General features: G+C 41.1%; 1 protein-coding gene across 4 annotated transcripts; it reads left to right on the forward strand.

Annotated features, from left to right (window-relative positions):
* Positions 1-5,361: 5,361 nt before the first annotated feature.
* Positions 5,362-17,255, forward strand: LOC145459742 (uncharacterized). 4 transcript variants are annotated; one of them, XM_080338326.1, is made up of 9 exons: positions 5,362-5,432; positions 5,500-5,655; positions 10,276-10,416; positions 10,577-10,681; positions 11,159-11,299; positions 11,462-11,605; positions 13,232-13,387; positions 14,140-14,292; positions 16,933-17,255. In XM_080338326.1, exons 2-9 carry the CDS (start codon positions 5,529-5,531, stop codon positions 17,166-17,168), a joined length of 1,203 nt encoding a protein of 400 aa, XP_080194452.1. In that variant the 5' UTR covers positions 5,362-5,432; positions 5,500-5,528; the 3' UTR covers positions 17,169-17,255. The 4 variants fall into 4 exon arrangements, with proteins under 4 accessions (XP_080194452.1, XP_080194498.1, XP_080194538.1 ...); XM_080338372.1 differs by having other exon boundaries at positions 13,232-13,381; XM_080338412.1 differs by having other exon boundaries at positions 11,159-11,248.
* The last annotated feature ends 3,992 nt before the right edge of the window (positions 17,256-21,247 follow it).

Below are 21,247 nucleotides of genomic sequence, written 5' to 3' on the forward strand. Positions count from 1 at the left end.
ATGTGAAGTATAGGGCTTGTATCAGGGTATATAATAGCACATATTTTTTTAATCAATTCCATCCTCGAGTGGACTATTTTCAAGTCAATTACAATATTTATGGGGTGGGGGACCTATGGTACCATAGCCAAATCAAGCAAAATAGATGGACCAACTAATCACTTAGCAACAGAAACTCGCCTACATATACATAGGCTGTAAATCATAGTTACCTGTGGTGTTTTATCGCTATAACGAGGTATTTGAAAGTCAAAATGTCGATTTGCGGGTAATATGTATGTGGCATTAATTTTGTAAGTTTAGGCGTAAATCAAAACATGATTTTATGCCAATATTTGAGTTGATATAATCTATTTTCTTCTTGAAGGTCACGACGAAACATTCTTCATTGGTTTGCTGTAGCTTAGCTTATAGTAAACAACAAAACAAGTTAACAAATTTGAGTTTTTGAACGTATGTCTCATAGGTCCCATGGTCGTGTGCCTTTGGACCCACCGGGTGGGGACCGATGACACGTTCGAGCAACAAATTTTAAACGTTTATAAATATTTTTTGAAATGGCGGATATTCATGTAAATGTCCGCGATAGGTAGAGCTTGTATCGAAGTGTTGCGACAGCAAAAGATCAGCTATTTTCGGCTGAAGATTTGAGGGCCAGAGATCATTTTGCAATTTTTGATCCATCGGTACCACATCTCCCCTATATGTCTACTGGTAATGTACAGTATGTCACAATTTACACGGATTTATTGTGACGTCACAGATGGTTGCACAAAATTACGATTCGCCGTCTATAGTAGCCTACTTAACGTTACAATTACAGGCGTCCATTTGTGTTGCTACTAGTGTTTAGGCTATAGCTGCCTGCCTGTGTGGGTCACGTTTAGTGAATATTCGCTAATTCTGCTCGGTACTGTTTATACTGACCGCTTTTAATAATAACAAAACGAATGGGTGGTTTCTCATCCCCTCACCAAGCCAAATTAACAGAGAAGTGCGATTTGTTTAACATGGAATGGCTGTCGAAGCATATGAACACGGAAGAAAAAACTGTAAAATTAGGTGAGAATATTTCTTTTTCGAGCGAGACAGGTCTGCTCTGCAAAATATGTCGAGTAGCCAAAATAGCAAACGAATAGCATTCATTTTGTTCAGAAAGCCACCGCACTCGAACTGAAGCCAAAACACCCTCAAAATATGCACCACAGCACACGTGCAATATCCATGGTGTCAAGGTTTATCGTCATTGCGCGTGCGTTGTGGTGCATATCCCGAAAATATTTCAGCTGCAGCCCAAACGCAGTTGCTTTCTGAAAAAATAAATGCCTCAATGTCGTAACTTCAAGTCGAGACCACATCATGTTTGGAGCGTAATTCACTTCTTCACTCGGTGTGATTATCTGGTGTCATGCAATAAAACTCAATGTAAATGCTGTACTTTGATTCTATCAATGAATCATGTTAGTCGAATGGATACACGCACGTCTGGTGTTACGCACAGGACCGTAACTGCTGCATCCCAATTGGAGGGCCCGAACTCGAAGGGAAACCAAAATTATTTCGTGAATAAACATAAAATAACAATTTGAAATCGCGTACGTCTTTTAGTTTGGTACGTTAGGGCGATTTCAATATCTTTTGACACAGCAGATGGACGGACACGAAATAGCATCATGTACCGAAGTCATTATACCCACGAGTCCGCCCGAAAATGTTTGATTATTATTTAGGGGTCTTACCTTTTCCAACAGACTTCACTCGGTTAGCTCTACCGGTAAAACTGATTTCGTGAGCAGAGAGAGGATAAAATTGATAGCAATATATACATACAGTATATATATATATATATGCAATTCCCGATCATATTGACCGATTCAAGCATGAATTACAGATTTTTTTTGCGCTCCGGGCGTCTAGGCGGTCCACCCTCTAATCGGACATGAAATGTAGATGATAAGTGGCGGCGAAATTCGTGGGGCCCGAGGGGGGTCTGGGGGGCGAAGCCCCCCAGAAGCTCTGTTTGTCAAAGGGATTGGTTGCGCACTGTTGTCCATGGGCCTGGACTTGTAAATGTGCAATGTGCAATTGTGCATACTGCATAGTTTAATTCGTTATCGGCATGGCGCAATGTGCATTGCACAGTGTTTAATTCGATTATTCGATTCGTTTATATTTTATTCCGATAAACTTAATCGACACCAAATGGACTGGTAACGAGTGCACCAATATCGAATGTCAAATCATTGACCATTTCGTACAAATCGAATTTCTATTGATCAGGTCGTGATGTCCGCCCATATTGATCTTACTACAGTTACAGTTGAATAATAATCGCTTATTTAAAGATTGAATTGAGCTGTATGGCTTAATGTTAACGAGTACAGTCACAGTGTCAGTGTTAAAACGCCGCGTCAAAATTTTCATACTCTACACAGCAATGGCATCGAGTAAAATGCGTTCTAGTGCAACTATGATGTTATCGACAATTGACAAGTATTATTTATGGCGTCACAAGCCAACATGACAGCACCTATGTCTTCGTTGCTGCATCCGATGTTACTGACGGCTGACAGACTCTAGATTACTATAGATAACTAACCTACTGGTAAATTACTAATCTATGTAGACCAGGGGTGGCCAGCCATTTCGGCTGAAGGGTCACATGAAATTGACGAACGAGTGCGCTGCCCACTAGCCGCGCCAGGCGCGTAAAATTTTCAAAGTTAATATTAATATTACTTGGGTATATTGCGGATCGACTGTATACCGCCAGCTGAGCTCAGTTTGCAAGGACAGAACAATTCCATTTCGATAATAATACAGGATTTCGATGATGTATTGGGAAATTAGCTAGCGGGCCGCAGGCCTCGGGTTGCCCACCCCTGATATAGACAGACACCTTCGATAGTTTTCAGAGCCGGAGCCGGGGCTGGAGCCGGAGCAGTAGTAATGATGCGGCTCCGGAGTTGGAGCCGGAGCTAGTGTATGATAGATGAAATCTCCGGAGCCGGAGCTGGAGCAATGCAAATTTACGGCTGCTCCAAAGCCCTGGTGACATGAAATGATTGTACCATTGGATTGAATGTTCTGACATCGCAACTTCAGCAGATACAGGACATAGTATATGTACGTTGTACAGCTGGAACATTGAAATATTCTTTCTCCACATCTGTGCTGTATCCCTTTCACCAAAGTATTGTTTGAAGCTGGCCCAGCCCCAATCCGCACCATAATGAAACTAAAACCGCAATCACACAGTGGATGCAGGCATTAGATTATTGGTTTTCGCGACGTGAGTGGAACAGCAGCCATATTAATGCACGCAAGAGTTATACGATCTACAAGGACCGTAACTGCCGCACCTAAAACTCCCAATTGGTGGGAGCTCATACAGGCCCAAATTTCGTTGGTCGTTTGTTTGTTGGAGGAGATTTACTCAACTTGAATATTTTCGTCACGCTTCGCGCGATTTCATTAATTTGAAGGTCTGCATTTGTTATGATCAGTAAGAGAAAAATGAGCTGATTTTAGAGAAATAGGCATATCGGCGCTATCGATGACCACGCCTTGAACGCCACTATGACTCTAGGATAAGAGGTGGGCCACAGAACATTTTCAAACCGGAAAATGGGCCATGGGTAAAGAACGGCTGAGAACCCCTAGCCTAGACCATGGTGGGTGTCTGATTCCATAGACTACTCCAAGTCGCTTCGACACCTTCCTATCTTGTCATTGTATCGCAATTTTGTTGTGTATTGAACTGATAAAAATTACTAATAAACCAATGATGATGATGATGTTGAACTAAGTAGCTTGCCAGGAATAGAGAAAGAACGTTCAACCATGGCAGTTTTTGTCTGGCAACACTGAAGTTATGCGGACGCTGCTGGTGACACACCGTGTTGCTTCATTCTGACAATGTTGTATACAATGTAGACTCTACATGACAGGTTTTCTTCGTGCGATTATTGATATAACAACCAATGTCCACGCCCACGCAGATATAACAACCAATGTCCACGCCCACGCAGTCTTGTTTTAGTTAGGATATTGCGGTATGTTGAGTACAACACCATGTCAACCTATCTGTTTCATTTGAACTATTATGATTGAAAACGAGCAGACAACGGTATAATTATAAAGTAGGCTACAAGAAGTAAAATTTCTAATGATAAGTTCACCGACAGTGCAAACATCTACGATATCAACGAAATGCAGGTTGCAAAACATTTTGATTTTATAAACAATTTTGACAATTTTTTGACCTAACGCTACAATTTTGACATGCTAAAAAATTCGCCCTATTGATGACTAATAAAAAAAGACCATCCCTTCTCATCAAACCTCACAATCACGGCCTCATTGCCGACGATGACTTTTTTTAGTCACTGTCATTGGAATTTGGCACTGAATATGACATATCTGGACTACTATTCTTCAAAATCTATTGACATAACCCTCTTGCGGAACCCCTGCACAGTCTAGTCGGCACCCCAATGTGTCAGCATAGTGGTTGAGATCCCCTGCCATTGACGGTAGGCCCACAAGACTTTTGAAAACTACTGGATGATTTTTAGAATGCGCCATTAGAATTTCTACTGGAACTATTCCATTTGCAACTATAACTATAACTATATTCAGTGCGGATTAAGTAACATATTGATTTTCCTTTTATCCTATATGGAAATCGGCTTTCCACATGACCTTACGTTCAAACGTGAAATAGTAGTGGTTATGAGCACAATCATCTCCCTCTTTTCTCTTACATCTGCACCTAAGACCAAAAAGAACTAGGGTCATAAAAGAAGGATAAACCGCCGGCATATCCTTGCGAAGCAAATCCGTCGGTGCAAAGTCAACGAGAAGAAACAAATAAAAACAACTCAAACAGCAACAAAACAAACCGATCTGGCTGCAACTTTATTAATGGGGGAGATTGGCAAAAGATCTGGCTTTTGACGGGCCGGGGTTTGGCGGGCCGCCAGAAGAGAAAAAAATGATACTAGCTCCGAAGAAATAGGACGTAATCTCTTCTCTGCCAGTCACCAAAGTAGCCAGTATAGCGAACGTCAAATGGATAATGGATAAATAGCTGTTTGATGTTTATTTTTCATTGTGTGTTTGACATCAGCAGTTATGATGAACTATGCTTGACGAATAATATCCTTGTATGAATGTATGAAGGTACGAATGTACGAATTACCCAGATATGGACGGGCTACTTTCATCCTGGGAAGTTTTCAGACGTCGAACAAGCGAACATCACCTAAGCGAAGTATAACTGAGTGAGTGCGCACTGCTCTCGGGGACACAACAATTTTGTCTCACGAATGTAATCAGCAGTAATTACTGCACCTTTCCTGTGTGTCTATATTTTGTCAAGCATCAACCAGCTCGGCCCTTTTGATTTTGAAGTGCGAAGTTTTCTGTTGGTAGGTTTGATCCGTGACTGTCGTTCCCGCAGTGACGGCTGTGTAAGCAATTTGCGTTTTCTTGCAGATAAGACCGTGAAGTTGATTTTGATAGAGATGTTACCTCATTCTGGAGCATTAGGGAATGCAATCGGCTCCAAGAAGCAATCGTCTCGTGAACCACAGGCAAATATGGGACAAAGCGCCCACGAGACTAGCGTCCTTTCTAAATGTGATGCTGAAGGTAAGATACGGAATGGCTTCGTCATCTGTAGGTAAAATTACTGAGGGTCAATACTTGACCCTTTGAATACTAGTTGAGGCGCAATAGGCTTGCTCATTGCGACCCTACCATTAATTTCAGGAACTAATGTCGGGTATCGAACTCGTAAATCCGTTATCTTGGTGATTGACTGCCTTTATCATTGAACAGCTTCATTTCTCATTCTTACCTCCAACGCGTTTGTCCTACCCACCCTGTTGTGAAATGGCAAAGGTTACCAATCAGAATTAGTCAAATCGCATATCCGTACTTGCTTTATTCAGCGTAGTGTGAGATTGTTTTGAGCATCACCTCCACATCTCCTAGCAAAAGTCGTTGCTAAGTGCTAATAAAGTAAATCACCCATGGATATCGTAGGGTTAGGCGTCGTGGGTGATTGATTTCAGTGTCACCTCTGCATCTCCCATCCGAATTCGGTACTTATACAGTAAACCACATATGTATATCATAGGATTATGAATAATCAAATTAACTCTGGAGGGGATTTGTAAGCATTTTGGAATTATCAGAAATTACCGGAGAAGGTTGTGTTCTGCCGTCATGAGCTATGAGGAACGACACGTGTCAGACATCGTTTAAAGTATATAAAGTATAATAATTGGAAATTGGAGGCATCGTCCAACCTAGTCAACATCGAAATATCCTTTACCGGATATACCTCCATTGTGCACTTTTTTTTTATCCGTATTCTTGATCAACTTCGTTCGGTTCCGTTGCCTGCTCTGCGTTTAAATTTTGTTCTGTATCCTTGTCGTATTTGAGCACAACATATTGAAGGAGTAATTTTGGTAGAGCCGTGAATGCCGTGATGGTCGCGGAAATCTGCACCTGTCAGCCTTATTAGTGTTCAACTAGCTCGTAGACTACTGCAATCCCACTCTGGCCTAATCATCAGCTCTAGCAGGACACTTGATAATGCATACTATACAAGATACGACGCATGTTTCACTCTTGTGTCCACCAAGTGTTGTTCCTTCACTTTAATATCGTGGTGTATTATATAGGCACTTGGTGTCCATGACAATACTCGATATAAAATAAATGCAATTGTAATGGTGTAGATGTCACATCCGCCACTCATACAATAACTAGTGCATTTTTTGACATGTCACGAGTCAAGATTAGGTCAAAATTGTAAACATAGTCAACTTTATTTACAACCTGCATTTCGTTCGTATCGTATATTTTTCACTATGTAACTTATCATTTGATATTTTACAGCTTGTAGCCTACTTTATGGGCCTACCGTTGTTTTTGTAGCATCGCCTCCTCGTATTCTCTCCCTATTCCCCAGCTAGTAATTTTCCCTCTTACGTGGGAGTGCGAGCAAGTAATTAGTTCAGGTGGGGTTGATTTTGAGTTTTTGTAGCATCGCCTCCTCGTATTCTCCCCCTATTCCCCAGCTAGTAATTTTCTCTCTTACGTGGGAGTGCGAGCAAGTATTTCCTTCCTTGATGACTAGCAAGTATTTCCATCCCTGATGACTATCAAGTCGAAGAAACGAAACCGACTTGTTGCGCCCATGCATGACTTTCGATGCGCTGTGAGCAAAGGTATACCACACATCGACCAGCTGGTGCAGGGTCGGCCAACCCGTGGCTTGCGAGTCAAATGTGGCCCGCGAGAAGATTTATGAGTGGTCCGGGAGACAATTCTCGAAATTACTTATAATATCAAATAATAACTTTTAATATCAAATAAAAAATTATTCAAGTCATTTACTGTGAACTTCCAAGACCAACCAAAAACTTGATAAGTCTGACCCCGAAATTTGGGATCTTGATGACTTAAATACCAGTTCGGACGCATTGGCGTAGCCAGGGACCAGAAACATTTTCCGTAGATCTCCCTATATGAACATAAAGTAGAATATTTCGTGGTAGATTTATTTGAATTGATCTTTTTCTTGGCACTTAGCGCGATTTGTTGTCACTCAATTTCTTGCTTTTTCTAGCCCTTCCTGAATATAAAAATACGCCCAATCTACTTAATTGGCTATATTGGCAATTATGAGAGAACGTGCCGCCCAACATCCGACTTCGCGTCTGCACTCGCAGAGATGATGAATAAGATGAATATGATCGGCGATGAAATTTCTGCGCAAAATGCTAGACGCATGCTTACCGAAATCGTCGATATTCATATGTCCGAATAATCCTGTGTTTGCCAAGTGATCCCAGTGTTATACAGAGGTGACCCGCAATATATACAAGTGACATTAGTATTGGCCGAACTCATTCACTAACTTATGAAAAATTTTCGCGCTTGGCGCGGTTACTTCATGAGTGCACTATGCACACTGACTTTTCGTGACATAATTATTTTCGATTTTGATGCGTAGTAATATAAGTCTTGTTTTCATCATTACCTAATCCGGTTCGCTCCTATATCGGGGGTGGCTAAAAAAGGTCATCAACATTCAAGTGGCCCGCGCAACGGTTGCAAATCTCATTTGGCCATTTGGTCGAAAAGGTTCGCCGACCCTGAGCTGGTGGAAAATAAGCAAATGCGGCCATCACAATAAATAAATTGGCCTTTGTTGTTTGTTTGTTATTAATTCATTACGTTGTTCTTCTTGTGACTGGTGGTGAAAAAATAATTCCATGCATCCAATCAGCCCTGACTGATGATGCCTAATTGAATAGAATTTGTTATTACACCTTGCATAGATCAAATCCGTGTCTATGACGTCATAAATGATAGAAAACTTTTTGACCGCCTTCGGCGCGCGTAACTTGTAGGTGGTACGCGAGCACTGCATAAAACCTCGAAATGGTACGTGGGTAGAAAAAGGTTGGGAACCACTGTACTAACTGAAGCAAGACTGCGTGGGCATTGCATGTTTCTTATATATCAAAGCGCATGATGAAAAATTGTGATGTAAACACGATTGTCAGAATGAAGCATCACGGCAGTCTACGCACAACTTCAATGTCGGCAGCCAACAACTGTTGCCGTTGAATGTTCTTTCTCCATTATTGGCAAGCTACTTCGTAAGGACAGACACTTTCTACCCGAGAATGGAGGGATATTTCTACAATTATGCGTGATGTAACTACTGGAATTTACCATAGGTCCAGATTTTGATAAAATGAAGTCTTTCATGTAACAAATTGATAGTTTTAGTCCAAAAAAAAATTTTTTTTTAGGTCAAACTATTTTGTAATGACAGACAATTCCAACCAGAAATGAAGGAAGTAGAACAATTGTAAGATTAAGTGGAGAAACACCTCGTCTGTATACGTTAGACAGTGGTTCCCAACCTTTTTCGACTCATCTCCCCCTTTTGTAGCTCCACACCGATCATCGCCCCCCAAATATTGGGAACCGAAAAACTGCACTTCGTCAGCCCTCACCCCCCCCCCCCCATCCCCCCGAAAAAAATGTTGGACTTTGGCCTAATAGGGTGATACCAAACCCCAGACCCCTCTCAGCCAGTGGGCTTTTTGTCGCTACATATCAGCTATACCCTATTTCATGTATTGTTTGGTGAGTCCGTATTTCGCCTAAACGCGCGAAGTGCGACAAATTTATATAATTCAGGCTTGAATCGGTCAATATGGTCGATGTGGTAAGTTGGAAAAGGTAGGACCCCTAAATAATAATTAAACATCTTCGGGCGGAATCGTTGTTATATTGACTTCTTTACATGATGCTATTTCGTGACCTCCTATATCTGCTATATGTCAGAAGATATGGAAATCGTCAAAGCGTAACAAACTAAAAGACGCACATGATTTCATATTGGCATTTCTTTACTGGCAAATAATTTTTTCCTTGCGGGATGGCATTTGTCCTGTAGGGTTAAGGACGCCAGGACAGGAACATTCGACGCCAGCCATTGAGGCGCCTATGGACAATTAAACATATATGTATATATATCGAAGTTTTCGGTCAGCATAAGGGCATTCTTTTTCGGCCAAGGTCTTCTCGCTGCTCATCGTTCTGGCACACTTCTCGAAGTCGCATGTTATTTGGCCTCTAACTTCATATGTCTTGGTGCGTCGTGGCGCAGTAATGGCCGACGCCGAAGTCTTCTATTTCCATAAATCATGCGTATTTTTGTTGGGTGATGCGGACCCCAACATCAAGATACATGAAAATATTGAATCGCGCGAAGCACGAAAAATTTTTGAAAAAGTCGCATGAATTTCTAAAATATTACTCTATCATTCATGTTAATTCACGAGATAATTTTGGGCTTCCTTCGATTTCGGGCCGCTCACCCCCAATTGGGGGGTTTGGGGTGCGGTAGTTACGGTCCCGACTCCAATATAGCCGTTTTAACGCGCCATCGCCCCCTATCGCCCCCTTTGTTGTTTTCGCCCCCTATCGCCCCCTTCGTCCGTTTTCGCCCCCCTATCGCCCCCTTCGTTATTTTCGCCCCCCTAGACCGCTAAATCGCCCCCTGGGGGGCGATATCGCCCACGTTGGGAACCACTGCGTTAGATCAAAATGTATTCAAATTGAGTTTTTTTGTGTCGAAAATGTCAAAATTTTGATCTTGTCTATCGAAATATTCCTTTTGTTAGGTCTACAAAATTGCTCAACTAATAAGTCGTCTAATTATTTCCGTTTCAGTGACCGTCTTTCACGAACCGGTAATTGATCGAACGAAAGCGAAAGGTGTAGATCAACTACATGCTCAAGTCGGGATTGATTGTGAGCCTGGGACTTCGAACGCAATGTCAGAAGTCTTCGTTCCAACAAATGAGGAATCTGGTAAAGCAGAGATTTGATGAGCAGTTGCTGATCACCCGCAAGCCCGTATTATTATTATTATTAACTGATGCCGATGCATTTTATGTAGGCATACCAACGAACGCCTCCTAGATCTCCGACCTTGCAGCTACTAGTTGCTTTTAAAATATCATCCTTTCAGGAAATATCCCACAGGGAAGCGATCAAAGCGAATGGAAAGACGATACTAAACCTGGTAGGGATAGCATCGACGGACCGTTGGATTTGCACATTCCAGAACGTAATGGTATGCTTTCCGACACCGGAAACGTCCCAGTCACTCGATACTATACACTCCCTTTGTCGAGGACTTTTGTTCACTCCAGTCGCGTTCTGTGACGGCCTGTGTTTGAAACCCCGCCCTGCATTTTTGTCAGTGAATTGAGACAGAAGCTCAGCACGTAAAAATGATCTAATGGATAATATTCAGTCCTAATGTATAAAGTACATTTCCTATACTGCATCATAGTTCGCTTGACTACCGTTACGTGATCACCGGGACGTTGCCTATTTTCATACAACCTGTTCTTTTCCAATGAATAAAAAAGAGGGGTAGATCATATACATAGAAGTTGTACTGCTTACACAAGCGGCTCTGTTGTGTGACCACTTCCACTTCACCTCAGTATTTTTTGTGTAAAATATAAATTTCTAGATCTGTTTTTGTGGAGTAGAAGCTGTTCTAGGGTATGTTCGCATGACGATGACGTGTTTTCCGTTTCAGCGATCGTCTCGCACGAACCGTTATTTGATCAGGCGAACGCGGAAGCTGTAGAAGAACTGCCCGCTGAAGTTGGGACTGATTGTGAGCCTCGTGCGACGAGCGTAATGTCGGAAGTCTTGGTTCCAACAAATGAGGAATCTGGTAATGCAAAGTGTTAACGTGCAGTTACTGACCAGCGACCACCCGCAAGCCCCGTGTTATAGTTGCTAATGCCAATACGTTCTATGTAGCCATACCAGATAACGCCTTTTGAATCTCCCGACGTTACACTTACTGGTTGCTTTTAAAATGCCATTCTTACAGGAAATATGCCGGATATACCCGGGAGTGATCAAACTGAAGAAAATATTCCGGATAAACCAGGAAGTGATCAAACCGCATGGACGGACGGGCCTGAACCTGGCACGGATAGCAACGACGGACAATTGGATTTGCCTGTATCGGGAAGTAAGATAATGCCTACCGTCTTCACTAGCTATTAAAGGCGGCCCGTGTTTGAAACTCCGCGCTGCATTTTAGACGTTGAAAGAGACGGACGTTCGTCCCACATGACATTCATCCATTAAGGATTAACTATTCCTAATCCATTAATTGCACTTCCTGTATTGCATCATGATTCGCTAGACTACCGTTGTGTGACCAATTTTATTTTGCCCCTTTCAAAACGTAGCCTACTCTGCTGTTTCATCAAGTAAGGAAGACAGGGGTATTTCATACATAGAGGCTGCACAGTAGGGCTGTTCAAAAATAACCTTTTTTCCTTAATCTTGCGGGTTACTTGATTAAATCGTTAGGTTGCCTTAAAAAACGACGCACACCAAATTTGAATTCATTCCAACCAATATTCGCGGATTTCGTAGAGTTTGAAAATTTTGAACTTGCCTAAAAATGCAAAAAAAATTTTTTTTCCAATTTTCCTTCCAACCTTATGAAATTGTTTCACTGTCTTCAAAAACGATGCAAAACAAATTTGACTCAATTCCAAGCTGCAGAAGCCGAGTTATTCAAGTTTTTTGATGATAATTCTGGGATGATCCACCAATCAAGTATAATCCCAGAATTATCAAAGAAAAACTGAAATAACTCCACTTCTACGGCTTCGAATTGAGTCAAATTTGTTTGGCATCGTTTTCGAAGACAGCGTAACAATTTCATGGGGTTGGCAGAAAAATTTGAAAATTTTTTTTTTTGCATTTTTAGGCAAATTCAAAATTTTCAAACTCTACGAAATCCGCGAATATTGGTTGGAATAAATTCAAATTTGGTGTGCGTCGTTTTTTAAGGCAACCTAACGATTTAATCAAGTAACCCTCAAGATTCAGGAAAAAAGGTTATTTTTGAACAGCCCTACTGCACAGCCTACATGGGCAGTTATATTGTGAGACTACTTCACTCTTTTGTAATTTAAATCATCAATTGTTAAATCTTTGGGAAGTAACTTTTGTAATTTAAATCATCAATTGTTAAATCTTTGGGAAGTACGGCGTAGGTAAAGTTCTGGGATACCCCGTTTGCATCTCTTCTACGAATGAAATTGCCATACCAATTAGGCAAAACAGCGCTGTAACATGCAAACTGTATAAAGTGTTATTCGCGAAGATGCACTTGGCAATTCGGAATATCGCCACAAACTACTTTAAAGTAGGTGAGCACTCGACCGAATCTACTCTTCAGCACTGCACACTTGAGTATTTCTTGTAACTTTCATTTAGTACTTCTACTTGAAGTAGTTTTTACATGTCTTTGAAGTCGCAACATGTAGGCCGACTTGGTAATTGAATGGAAATTTCCGGCTTTCATTCCATTCGATATGCACGCTATTTTGACCACTTGGCATATCGGTATATCAGCGTGGGCGGAATTACGGATACCTGGTTCACTCGTCCGTTAACCTTTTTTGGCACCGTGCGTAATGTTATACATCGCGACATGTTCCGTTTGGTAATTGTGATCCGGTAGAACTTGCAGAAACTTTCGACCACGCCCAACATTTTCACAAATAGTCTGGCGTCACGTCATCGTATAGCTACGACGATTCCAAGGCGTGGTACTGTGATTTTTATATCTTAACAGAAGTATTGGGATTGCCTCCTGTACATAATGAGGCTACAAGAGATTCTGGTTTCCAAGAGCTCCCTTGTGAACCCGACACTGAATTGAAAGAGGCCGTGGATTGCGGGTTGGGTAGCTCTAAGGATGTCAGTGTCGTTGCTCCGGCCAGAGGTGAAAGTAAGCTTGTATTCGATAAGCGTACCACTGATATTCGTCAACGTTCCAGCAGCTCCTGGTATCATGGACACTGCATGTTGCCCAAGAGCAACTATACTGCCGTTAAGCTAAATCCGGTCCTTGATACCCAAAAGGCCTAATCGTAACTGAACGCATGTCATCTATTGTTTGGAGATCGGTTAGCTGCTTTGAAAGTTCAGTCGCTCACCATATTACGGTCCCTCGCTGCATTGCGCTTTCGCATTTGTGCTTCCAGTGACGAAGTGTAATATCGCAGGACGGCACAAAAATACATTGATCACATTTTCTACAGTGGTCGTATTGTTCGTGGAGTTACTATTGAAAACGCACCCACTTCATTGAACAACGCGTTGCCACAAATCTGAGACAATATCTAAATAAGCTCATTTGATTCTATATGAAGCATGATTTCCCACCTTTCGCGAAGTAGGATGAATAAAGCATTGGACCAATTTTCTATCAACTTCCATCGCTTATACATTATACTGAAAAAAAACAAGACTTAGGCCTACTTACACACATTTTCCCGCCCGTCTCTTGACTGATTGACAAGGGAGCAATATCGTACTCTTTAAGTTGCAAGTATTTTCCCCTCCGTCTCTCGACTGATTGACGAGGGACCAATATCGCCCTGTTTGGGAACCACCGACTGGGCCATATGTTTGCTTGCTCTTGGGAGATCGCTCAACCATTCAGGAAAAAAAGGGTATTCAATTGTTCTATTGTTACAGATGATTTTAAAAAGCCTGTCGATGCGTACGATGATGTCGAGGCGCAAGTGAAAGAGATGCCCTCTGGATGTAAACCGCAGGCGCGAGTCGAAACGTCCGTGAAAAATGAACCAGGGGACGCGCAGGACGTCGACGCGGACCATATTCGTGATAGTAAGCCTCGTTATAGACTCGAATGTTGCCAGAGGTGGCCAATGTAGTTACCGTTGCTTCTCAAGTACAGTAACGGAGAACTTATACTATAATAATTTATGTTGCTAATACTAAAGTGTTTTACACTACTTCACGTCATTGGTCTTTTTACCTCACTTCATTGGTATTTTTACGGTATCGTTGCCACCTCGGATTGCCACCTAAATTCTACACGCAATCAATCCTTCGATCAAATCTGCGTTGCGATGGACGTAGCATTGTAGTGTAATGTCAATGTAGACACTGTAGGCAGCAGCGTCAATTTATCTTGATGCATAGCGGTACATTTAATTCTCGCGCGCTTGAGCTTGACACGTGGGTATTTGAAGAAAAATGAAACTAGGAAGATCGCTTTTCGTTTCTTCTAAATTCATTCGTTTCTTCCTCTAAATTCACCAAGGTTATCACGGAGCCCCGAATGCTTTCTCACATACTCCCCCCCCCCCCACAAGGAGGCCGTGAACCCAAGAGCGAGCGCCTTAGACCGTCATTCTTAACTTATACTCCATAGTAATTCGCAGTTCTTCCTGTTTATTTCTATCGAAATATGACATGTCTCTGCAAATGCTGCAAAAGGATGCATTGTCGGATTTTACAATCCTTTCACTCCCGAAAATGGTGCGAGTCTGTCCAAACAATACTTACACCTTAATGCAACGAAGAGACGACATTGAAAAGTAAAATGTAGCAATGAAGTATTGAAGTAATGCAATGAAGTAAGGTAAACTTGTGCACAGGTGGTTAGTAACGATGTGCTATTTTTTCCGAGGTAGGTGTTGCCTACTCGAACTGGTTGAAGGAGCTATGATTACTAATAGGTTTTACAAACTTAAGTTAGCGATTGGGTTTTGTGATACGTTTTTATAACCAAATTGTCCTAGGAATGGCATGGAATTGAAATAGCCGATTTATCCATTCTGCAAAAAAGACTGTAGTGAAACGAGTCGGTCCTGTTGCCATTCTCATGCGTATGAGGATGAAGCCTTTCGAGCTGACATGAGCTGAATGTGATGTTTGTTGTATTTATTTCATAATTCAATATTTAATTCCATTCTCAAGTTTGAGTGAATTGCAAGTGTTGGCGAATTCAGTAATTACAATGTTAAGCCTAATTTGGAAGAAAATGTAATTGGTGTATTACAGTGGTCGGGAACCTTTTTTGTCCGAAGAGCCATATTGACGCTATATTTTCCTTTTGATCTCCCAAAGAGCCATACATTTCTGCCAACTATTACGTCACAATTGAAAAGTCGTGACGTCATCGTAGCGCAAATTCGAAAGCACTACTTGGGATTCGTCGTTTGTACCGTATTTTTTCTGTAAAAACTCGTACTAATCATGCTGGTTGCCTTTATTTGAGTAAGAACTATACAAAACTTGAGTTACATAGATCTTTTGCAAGTTATCTATTTTTAATTGTATTGCACTGAGAGGCATATCATATTTTTCGAAGCTTAAGACAATTACCTTTTAGATTTCCAACAGACGTAAACAACAGTAAAAGTATTAATCTACTTTTTAAACAGTTTTACCCACATGTCTGCACTAGATTTTGAACATTTTTACTGCCAAATCACGCAGCTTGCCTATTTATTGTTCGAAAATAAAGTGTAAATGGAGAGGTAAGGCATAGGTGAGGCACAGCCGGGCGATGCCTTACCTGTGATAGCGCAATTCATCGCAAATATAATTTAATAACCGATATTAATCGAATTTAATTGTCGCATTGATTCCGATTCGACTTCTCAATTCTCAAAGTATTCGGCGATAACATAACGTTGCGTCACACGCCTACATTTTAACAGCGACTACAAAGCTACGTTATCAAGAAAGTGGATAGCTATGGCGTTTTTTATAATTTGAATTTGTAATTGTGAATGTCACTTCAATGTCACAATGTGTATTTGAAAACTGCATTGTGATATAGGTGCCGCCACATATCCTACTCTCGTTGATGAATCAACGTATCGTGCAATCCAAGATTTCGGGGCGGGTACATCGAATTCGGGAGTGATATTGGTCGCTGGCGCGACAGCAACTTAAATTTAAGGATTTTGAAATGGGGGTCCGATCCCCTAATCCCGAGTATACCTCCCCGAATATACCACTGTATTAAACTCTCACAAAGACATGTTTATACTGCCACAAGAATAAGTATACTGATCGTGCTGAAGATTTAATAACAAGTTGCTGCCATATAGATAAATTGAGCACAAAAATAAAAATTTCGCAAAGAGCCATATCTTATGCCCAAAAGAGCTATATATGGCTCGCGAGCCATAGGTTCCCGACCACTGGTGTATTAGGTCTGTGTACGAAGCCGTACCGTCGAATTCTTGGTTGATTACGTTATATTAAAGTCTAATTCTAATCCATTGGGAATGCAGAATTTTTCAAGTCTCTTTCTTTTTCATGAACCCCTTAGAATAGTCCTTGAGCCCCACGCGGTTCGTGCACGCCAGGTTAATAACGTATGAAGTAGAATTACTTCGGCAAAAAAGCCTATCGGAGGGTTAGGTAATATTTATCGCCTTGCGATTGTCGGTTTTAGACTATCGGAGGGTTGGGTTATATTTATCACCTTGCGATTGTCGGTTTTAGAAAACGATGTGCCGAAACCCGACCAGGGTAATGACGCAGGGTACTTCCACAAGCTCAAGAACAACGGCCCTGTCCCAAATACCGTCGAATGTCCGCCATGTAATACGGCACGCATAGTTTATGCAGTGTTCCTGTCGATGGTGGTCTTTACCGCGATCTATTTTGCGTTGGAAGACGACGAGGAGCAGGAGGGCTCTTCTACCGAAAACAGCACCCAGCGTCTAGGAAGTGGCTGATCGCGCGGAGCGTCGTATCTCTAGGGGGGAGGGTTTGAATAATTCATTGAGAATCGGTACTTCGTGTATGCCCCCCCAATAAACAAGTGCACGGTATACTCTGTGTACTGTCATGTCTTGCTTCGGGCTTGCGTGAGAGCGTATACTGGGTTAAGGTGATGCTAGGTCTTTCCAGATTTAATCGGCTCGGCCTTTCCAGATTTAATCGATCTAGGTAGTGAGACTGGTTTTCAGTAGTTCTAGCACTTACAAATATATATAGGCTTTGGCTGATAAATGGAAAGCACGTGTTGGCACAGGTCATGTAGGGTATACCGGTCTAATGGGTGAATGACTGGCAGCCGTAGTATAAGCTCAGAGCCATCGCTATAATTGCAGTGGGAGTAGGGGGATATTTTGCAGGACGAAATCACAACAATGTGGCAGTTCCACTTTATAAAGAACACGCGGTGGCGATAACGAACTCGATCCAAATCTGTCTGTTGCTATATCCTGTACTATGGACGTGGACTAATTTCGTCTCTTGACCTACAGTGAGGATGATGACAGTACCCATATCAATATAAATCGATATCAAATAACTGTTGGCCGATGAAAATGGTACGCTGTGTCTTGGCGTCTTGTCCTCGTGATGAAAGTGCTGAATTTATGATTCTATCCTTATCACCGGCATAATGGTTCTATCAATATTTCTCCGTTTGACGGCCAAATCTACACCAGATTGGATTGGATTCCACACAAACCCTCTCTAGATATATTATCACCTTGGCCAAATACCTGTCTGATTGGAACACTTCATGTCATTTCAATACTTTACTATCCAATATATGTTGGTGTTTTTAAATGATAAAATACTATTGCTATCAACTAGATCTCATCCTCTCTGATGATTGAGAATGGCACGATGTAGCAGTTATAATACTCCTAAAAGACAACTAGATCTCGTCCACTCAAATCTTATCCAATCTAAAACAACTAGATCTCATCCACTCTGAGAATTGACAATTGAACGACGTACAAGTAGTATTGATACGTTTATCTTGTTGAATAAATTGGAACGATTATAGTTTTTAAATCGGAGGTTCACGAATATTTTTACCCGACCCCAGAAATAAATTGTATGGTAAGCACACAAACTTGGGATTGTAAAATTCTAAGCCAAGTATTATGCATGCTCATTATCAGCCGGTTACATATTAATTTTAACGTGACGGAATGTCAACCCGCTATTTGAGAAGCTCCAACACACCATATATGGTAGGGTTAACATATTTTGGAATCGGGGAAGGAGGACACTTTTTCGAAATTATCAAACTTGGAATACTGGAATCGGGAAAAATGGCAAATTTTCTCCGACTTTGTGGTTGGTTGACTAAAAAAGGAAGTCAACTTTCCGGGTAAACTCAAAAAATACAGTTTTCCTTTCACACTTTGCGTTGGTTGACTAAAAAGAAAAAGGAAATCACTTTCGTTTGAAACACGAATTTCCTATTTAGAGTCATTTATGCCCATTTTCACTGGAATCTATCCACTATCTTAGCTCTAAAAGCTGTAAAGGAGGACGACTTCCCCAAAAGGATGACATTTAGCCGTCCTCGAAGGACAATTACAAAAACCTGAAAATAGATGACGAATCCACGTGAAGGTTGACGTATGGCAACCCCTATATATGGAACTGCCCGAAGAAACCAAGAAAAATGCTACGGTGGAAACCCAATTGATACAAATCGCATCACCGTATCCGAGAATATTCAACGACAATGCTAATGTGAAAATTACAGATTGTAAAACACAAGAATGAGCTTGCGAGCATTCATCATTCTTGATCATCGAGTATGTACTTGAAAATCTTGAATGTTTTAGCGAATTTCGGTGCGCTACCAGCATCATATGTATCAGATACATTTAGTAAGAGTCCGACCGACAATAGTCTAGTTTTGTTGACGTCATTTGTGATCGCTGGCTTCACTGTCTTTCAGTCTTTCAGTTGGAAGTACAAAAATGACGAAATGCTATCAATATCCGACAGTATTCATGGATATCATGAACCCAACAGAGAGCTCATAGTCCAGACCGGAAACAGTGGTCATATTCGCCAACAAGTTGCGCATGACAGACGGTTCACTTGCATAGAATAATTAGGTAATGAAGCAAAGTTGTGTGTGAAGTTGCCGCCAATTCCACGTTGGCTCATAATCATACCTGGCTTTACTCAGCTTCACTGATTCTCTTCTGGGTTCAATGTCCAACAGCTGTAATTCAATCCATAGGCAACGCGCCAGAATTCCAAAAGAGATGTTTAAGTGACTGCACTTGAAAATGTACTGGTACAATATTTAATGGATTTATCATTGGAATGGTGGTTGCTTTTCACCAAGTATAGTTTTTTTGTTATTTTGATAGATTCAGCTAGGCCTTTTCCAAATTGTTGAATTGTCATAACGAGATGCCGTGACTGATGACTGTACGGTCTATTCTTTTGCAACAGCTTTTGCCTTTCGGCATTTACGTCTCTTCTGCAACCTTTTTCAATGAAAAGAGATGAGGATGACTCTCATTCAAGTTTCATTAGCTTCATTGTAATTCAAACGCATGATTTTTTTTATGTTGTTAGACCTGACAGCAGCAAATGTGCATTACCAAATTTTCCGTGCCACTCTACACCCATGGGTGATCTGAATTTCTGTAGGGGAATCAGGATAAATAATGTTGGTGAAATGATATTCTGCAGACATCTTTTACAGGACCAGGCAACCCTACCTCTTCTTTGTAAACGGAACCCATTCTCCCGATAACTTTCTGTTCCTTATTGAAGCATCTTTTGAGATCAAATGACCGTGATCCTTACACAATTAGAAATATAACAGCAACCATATCATACGACTCTCGAAAATTAACAGTGATGTAATCTGCCAGGGTTCAATGTTTTAGGTCGAGTTATCTTTATCGCCCCTATTGTTCAAAATGAAGTGGAGCTGCCCCATTCAAACTAAAAGCTCCGTACTTTTAAAATGCTGATTTCTATCTCCAACATTGTTTCATTTGCAATTCAGTAATTCGTCTCATCCCTAGTTAGTTCGGACTTTAGACTAGTTAGTTCCGGATTTTCAAATGTCGTTAGTTCAAGTTACAGTTCTAGCTGCTCATTTTGAAAATACAGAAGTTTGTAAAATTTACCTGCAGATATTTACATACTGGCAGCCTACGTACTGCTATAAGTTTGAGGCGGTGGTTCTTGATCATAGAACAAAAGATCAATATATAACTAAGCTATCATTACAAGTTAACGTCCGACAAAATCCGTTAAATATCGAAATTTACTTTCGCGCAAAACGAGAACGACGAGGTTTGCTACATGTTTTAATGAATGTAGTATTTATTAAACTTCGTGTCAATGAATTGTACTTAATTTTTGGTGGCGAAATGCCCTTAATAATACTACCGTCATGCGAGCTCGGGTTATTTTCCACAAAATGTCCGAACTGGGTATTGTATCCTGCAGCACACATCGTGTCGAAATGGTAGAGGCATTGTACCACTTTTGAGAGTCAGAGCTCATTGTACACGAAATATGATTTGAAGATTCCTGGTCAAAATGATAGCTAAGTAGACTTGTATTTGAGAGCTACTAAATCAAATCGTCAGAATATTTCTTTATCATATCATAAAGGATGCTATCTATCGTTTAGTGTTTTGACCCACAGCCTCACATGAACGTTTTATAATGTAGGTTGCCTTGTTCGGAATAAATTCATGTTGAATTTAATAACTAGATGTATTGCTAAATTCAATGTTAGCAAAGATCTCTACCCCATTGTGAGTTGATTAACTAGTCACACAGAGCATAAAAAAATTGCAATACAATTAACTTCCACATACTGCCAATAGATGTTAACCAGATGGTATGAGCCAGTGCCCGATGGTTATTACAACGACGTTGACTTGATCCCGGATATAGCAGGCTTTTTTGTTTGTTTGTTTGATATTCACGGTGTTTCGTCTACATTGGTAATCCCAGTGTTGGGATGACTCGAGTCACCTTTTCCGTATGACTTGACTTGACTCGAGTCACTTTGCTA

The sequence above is a fragment of the Botryllus schlosseri genome, chromosome 1 (genome assembly GCF_051294905.1).
Source record: "Botryllus schlosseri isolate E-star chromosome 1, Bs_hap1, whole genome shotgun sequence".
NCBI lineage: Eukaryota > Metazoa > Chordata > Ascidiacea > Stolidobranchia > Styelidae > Botryllus > Botryllus schlosseri.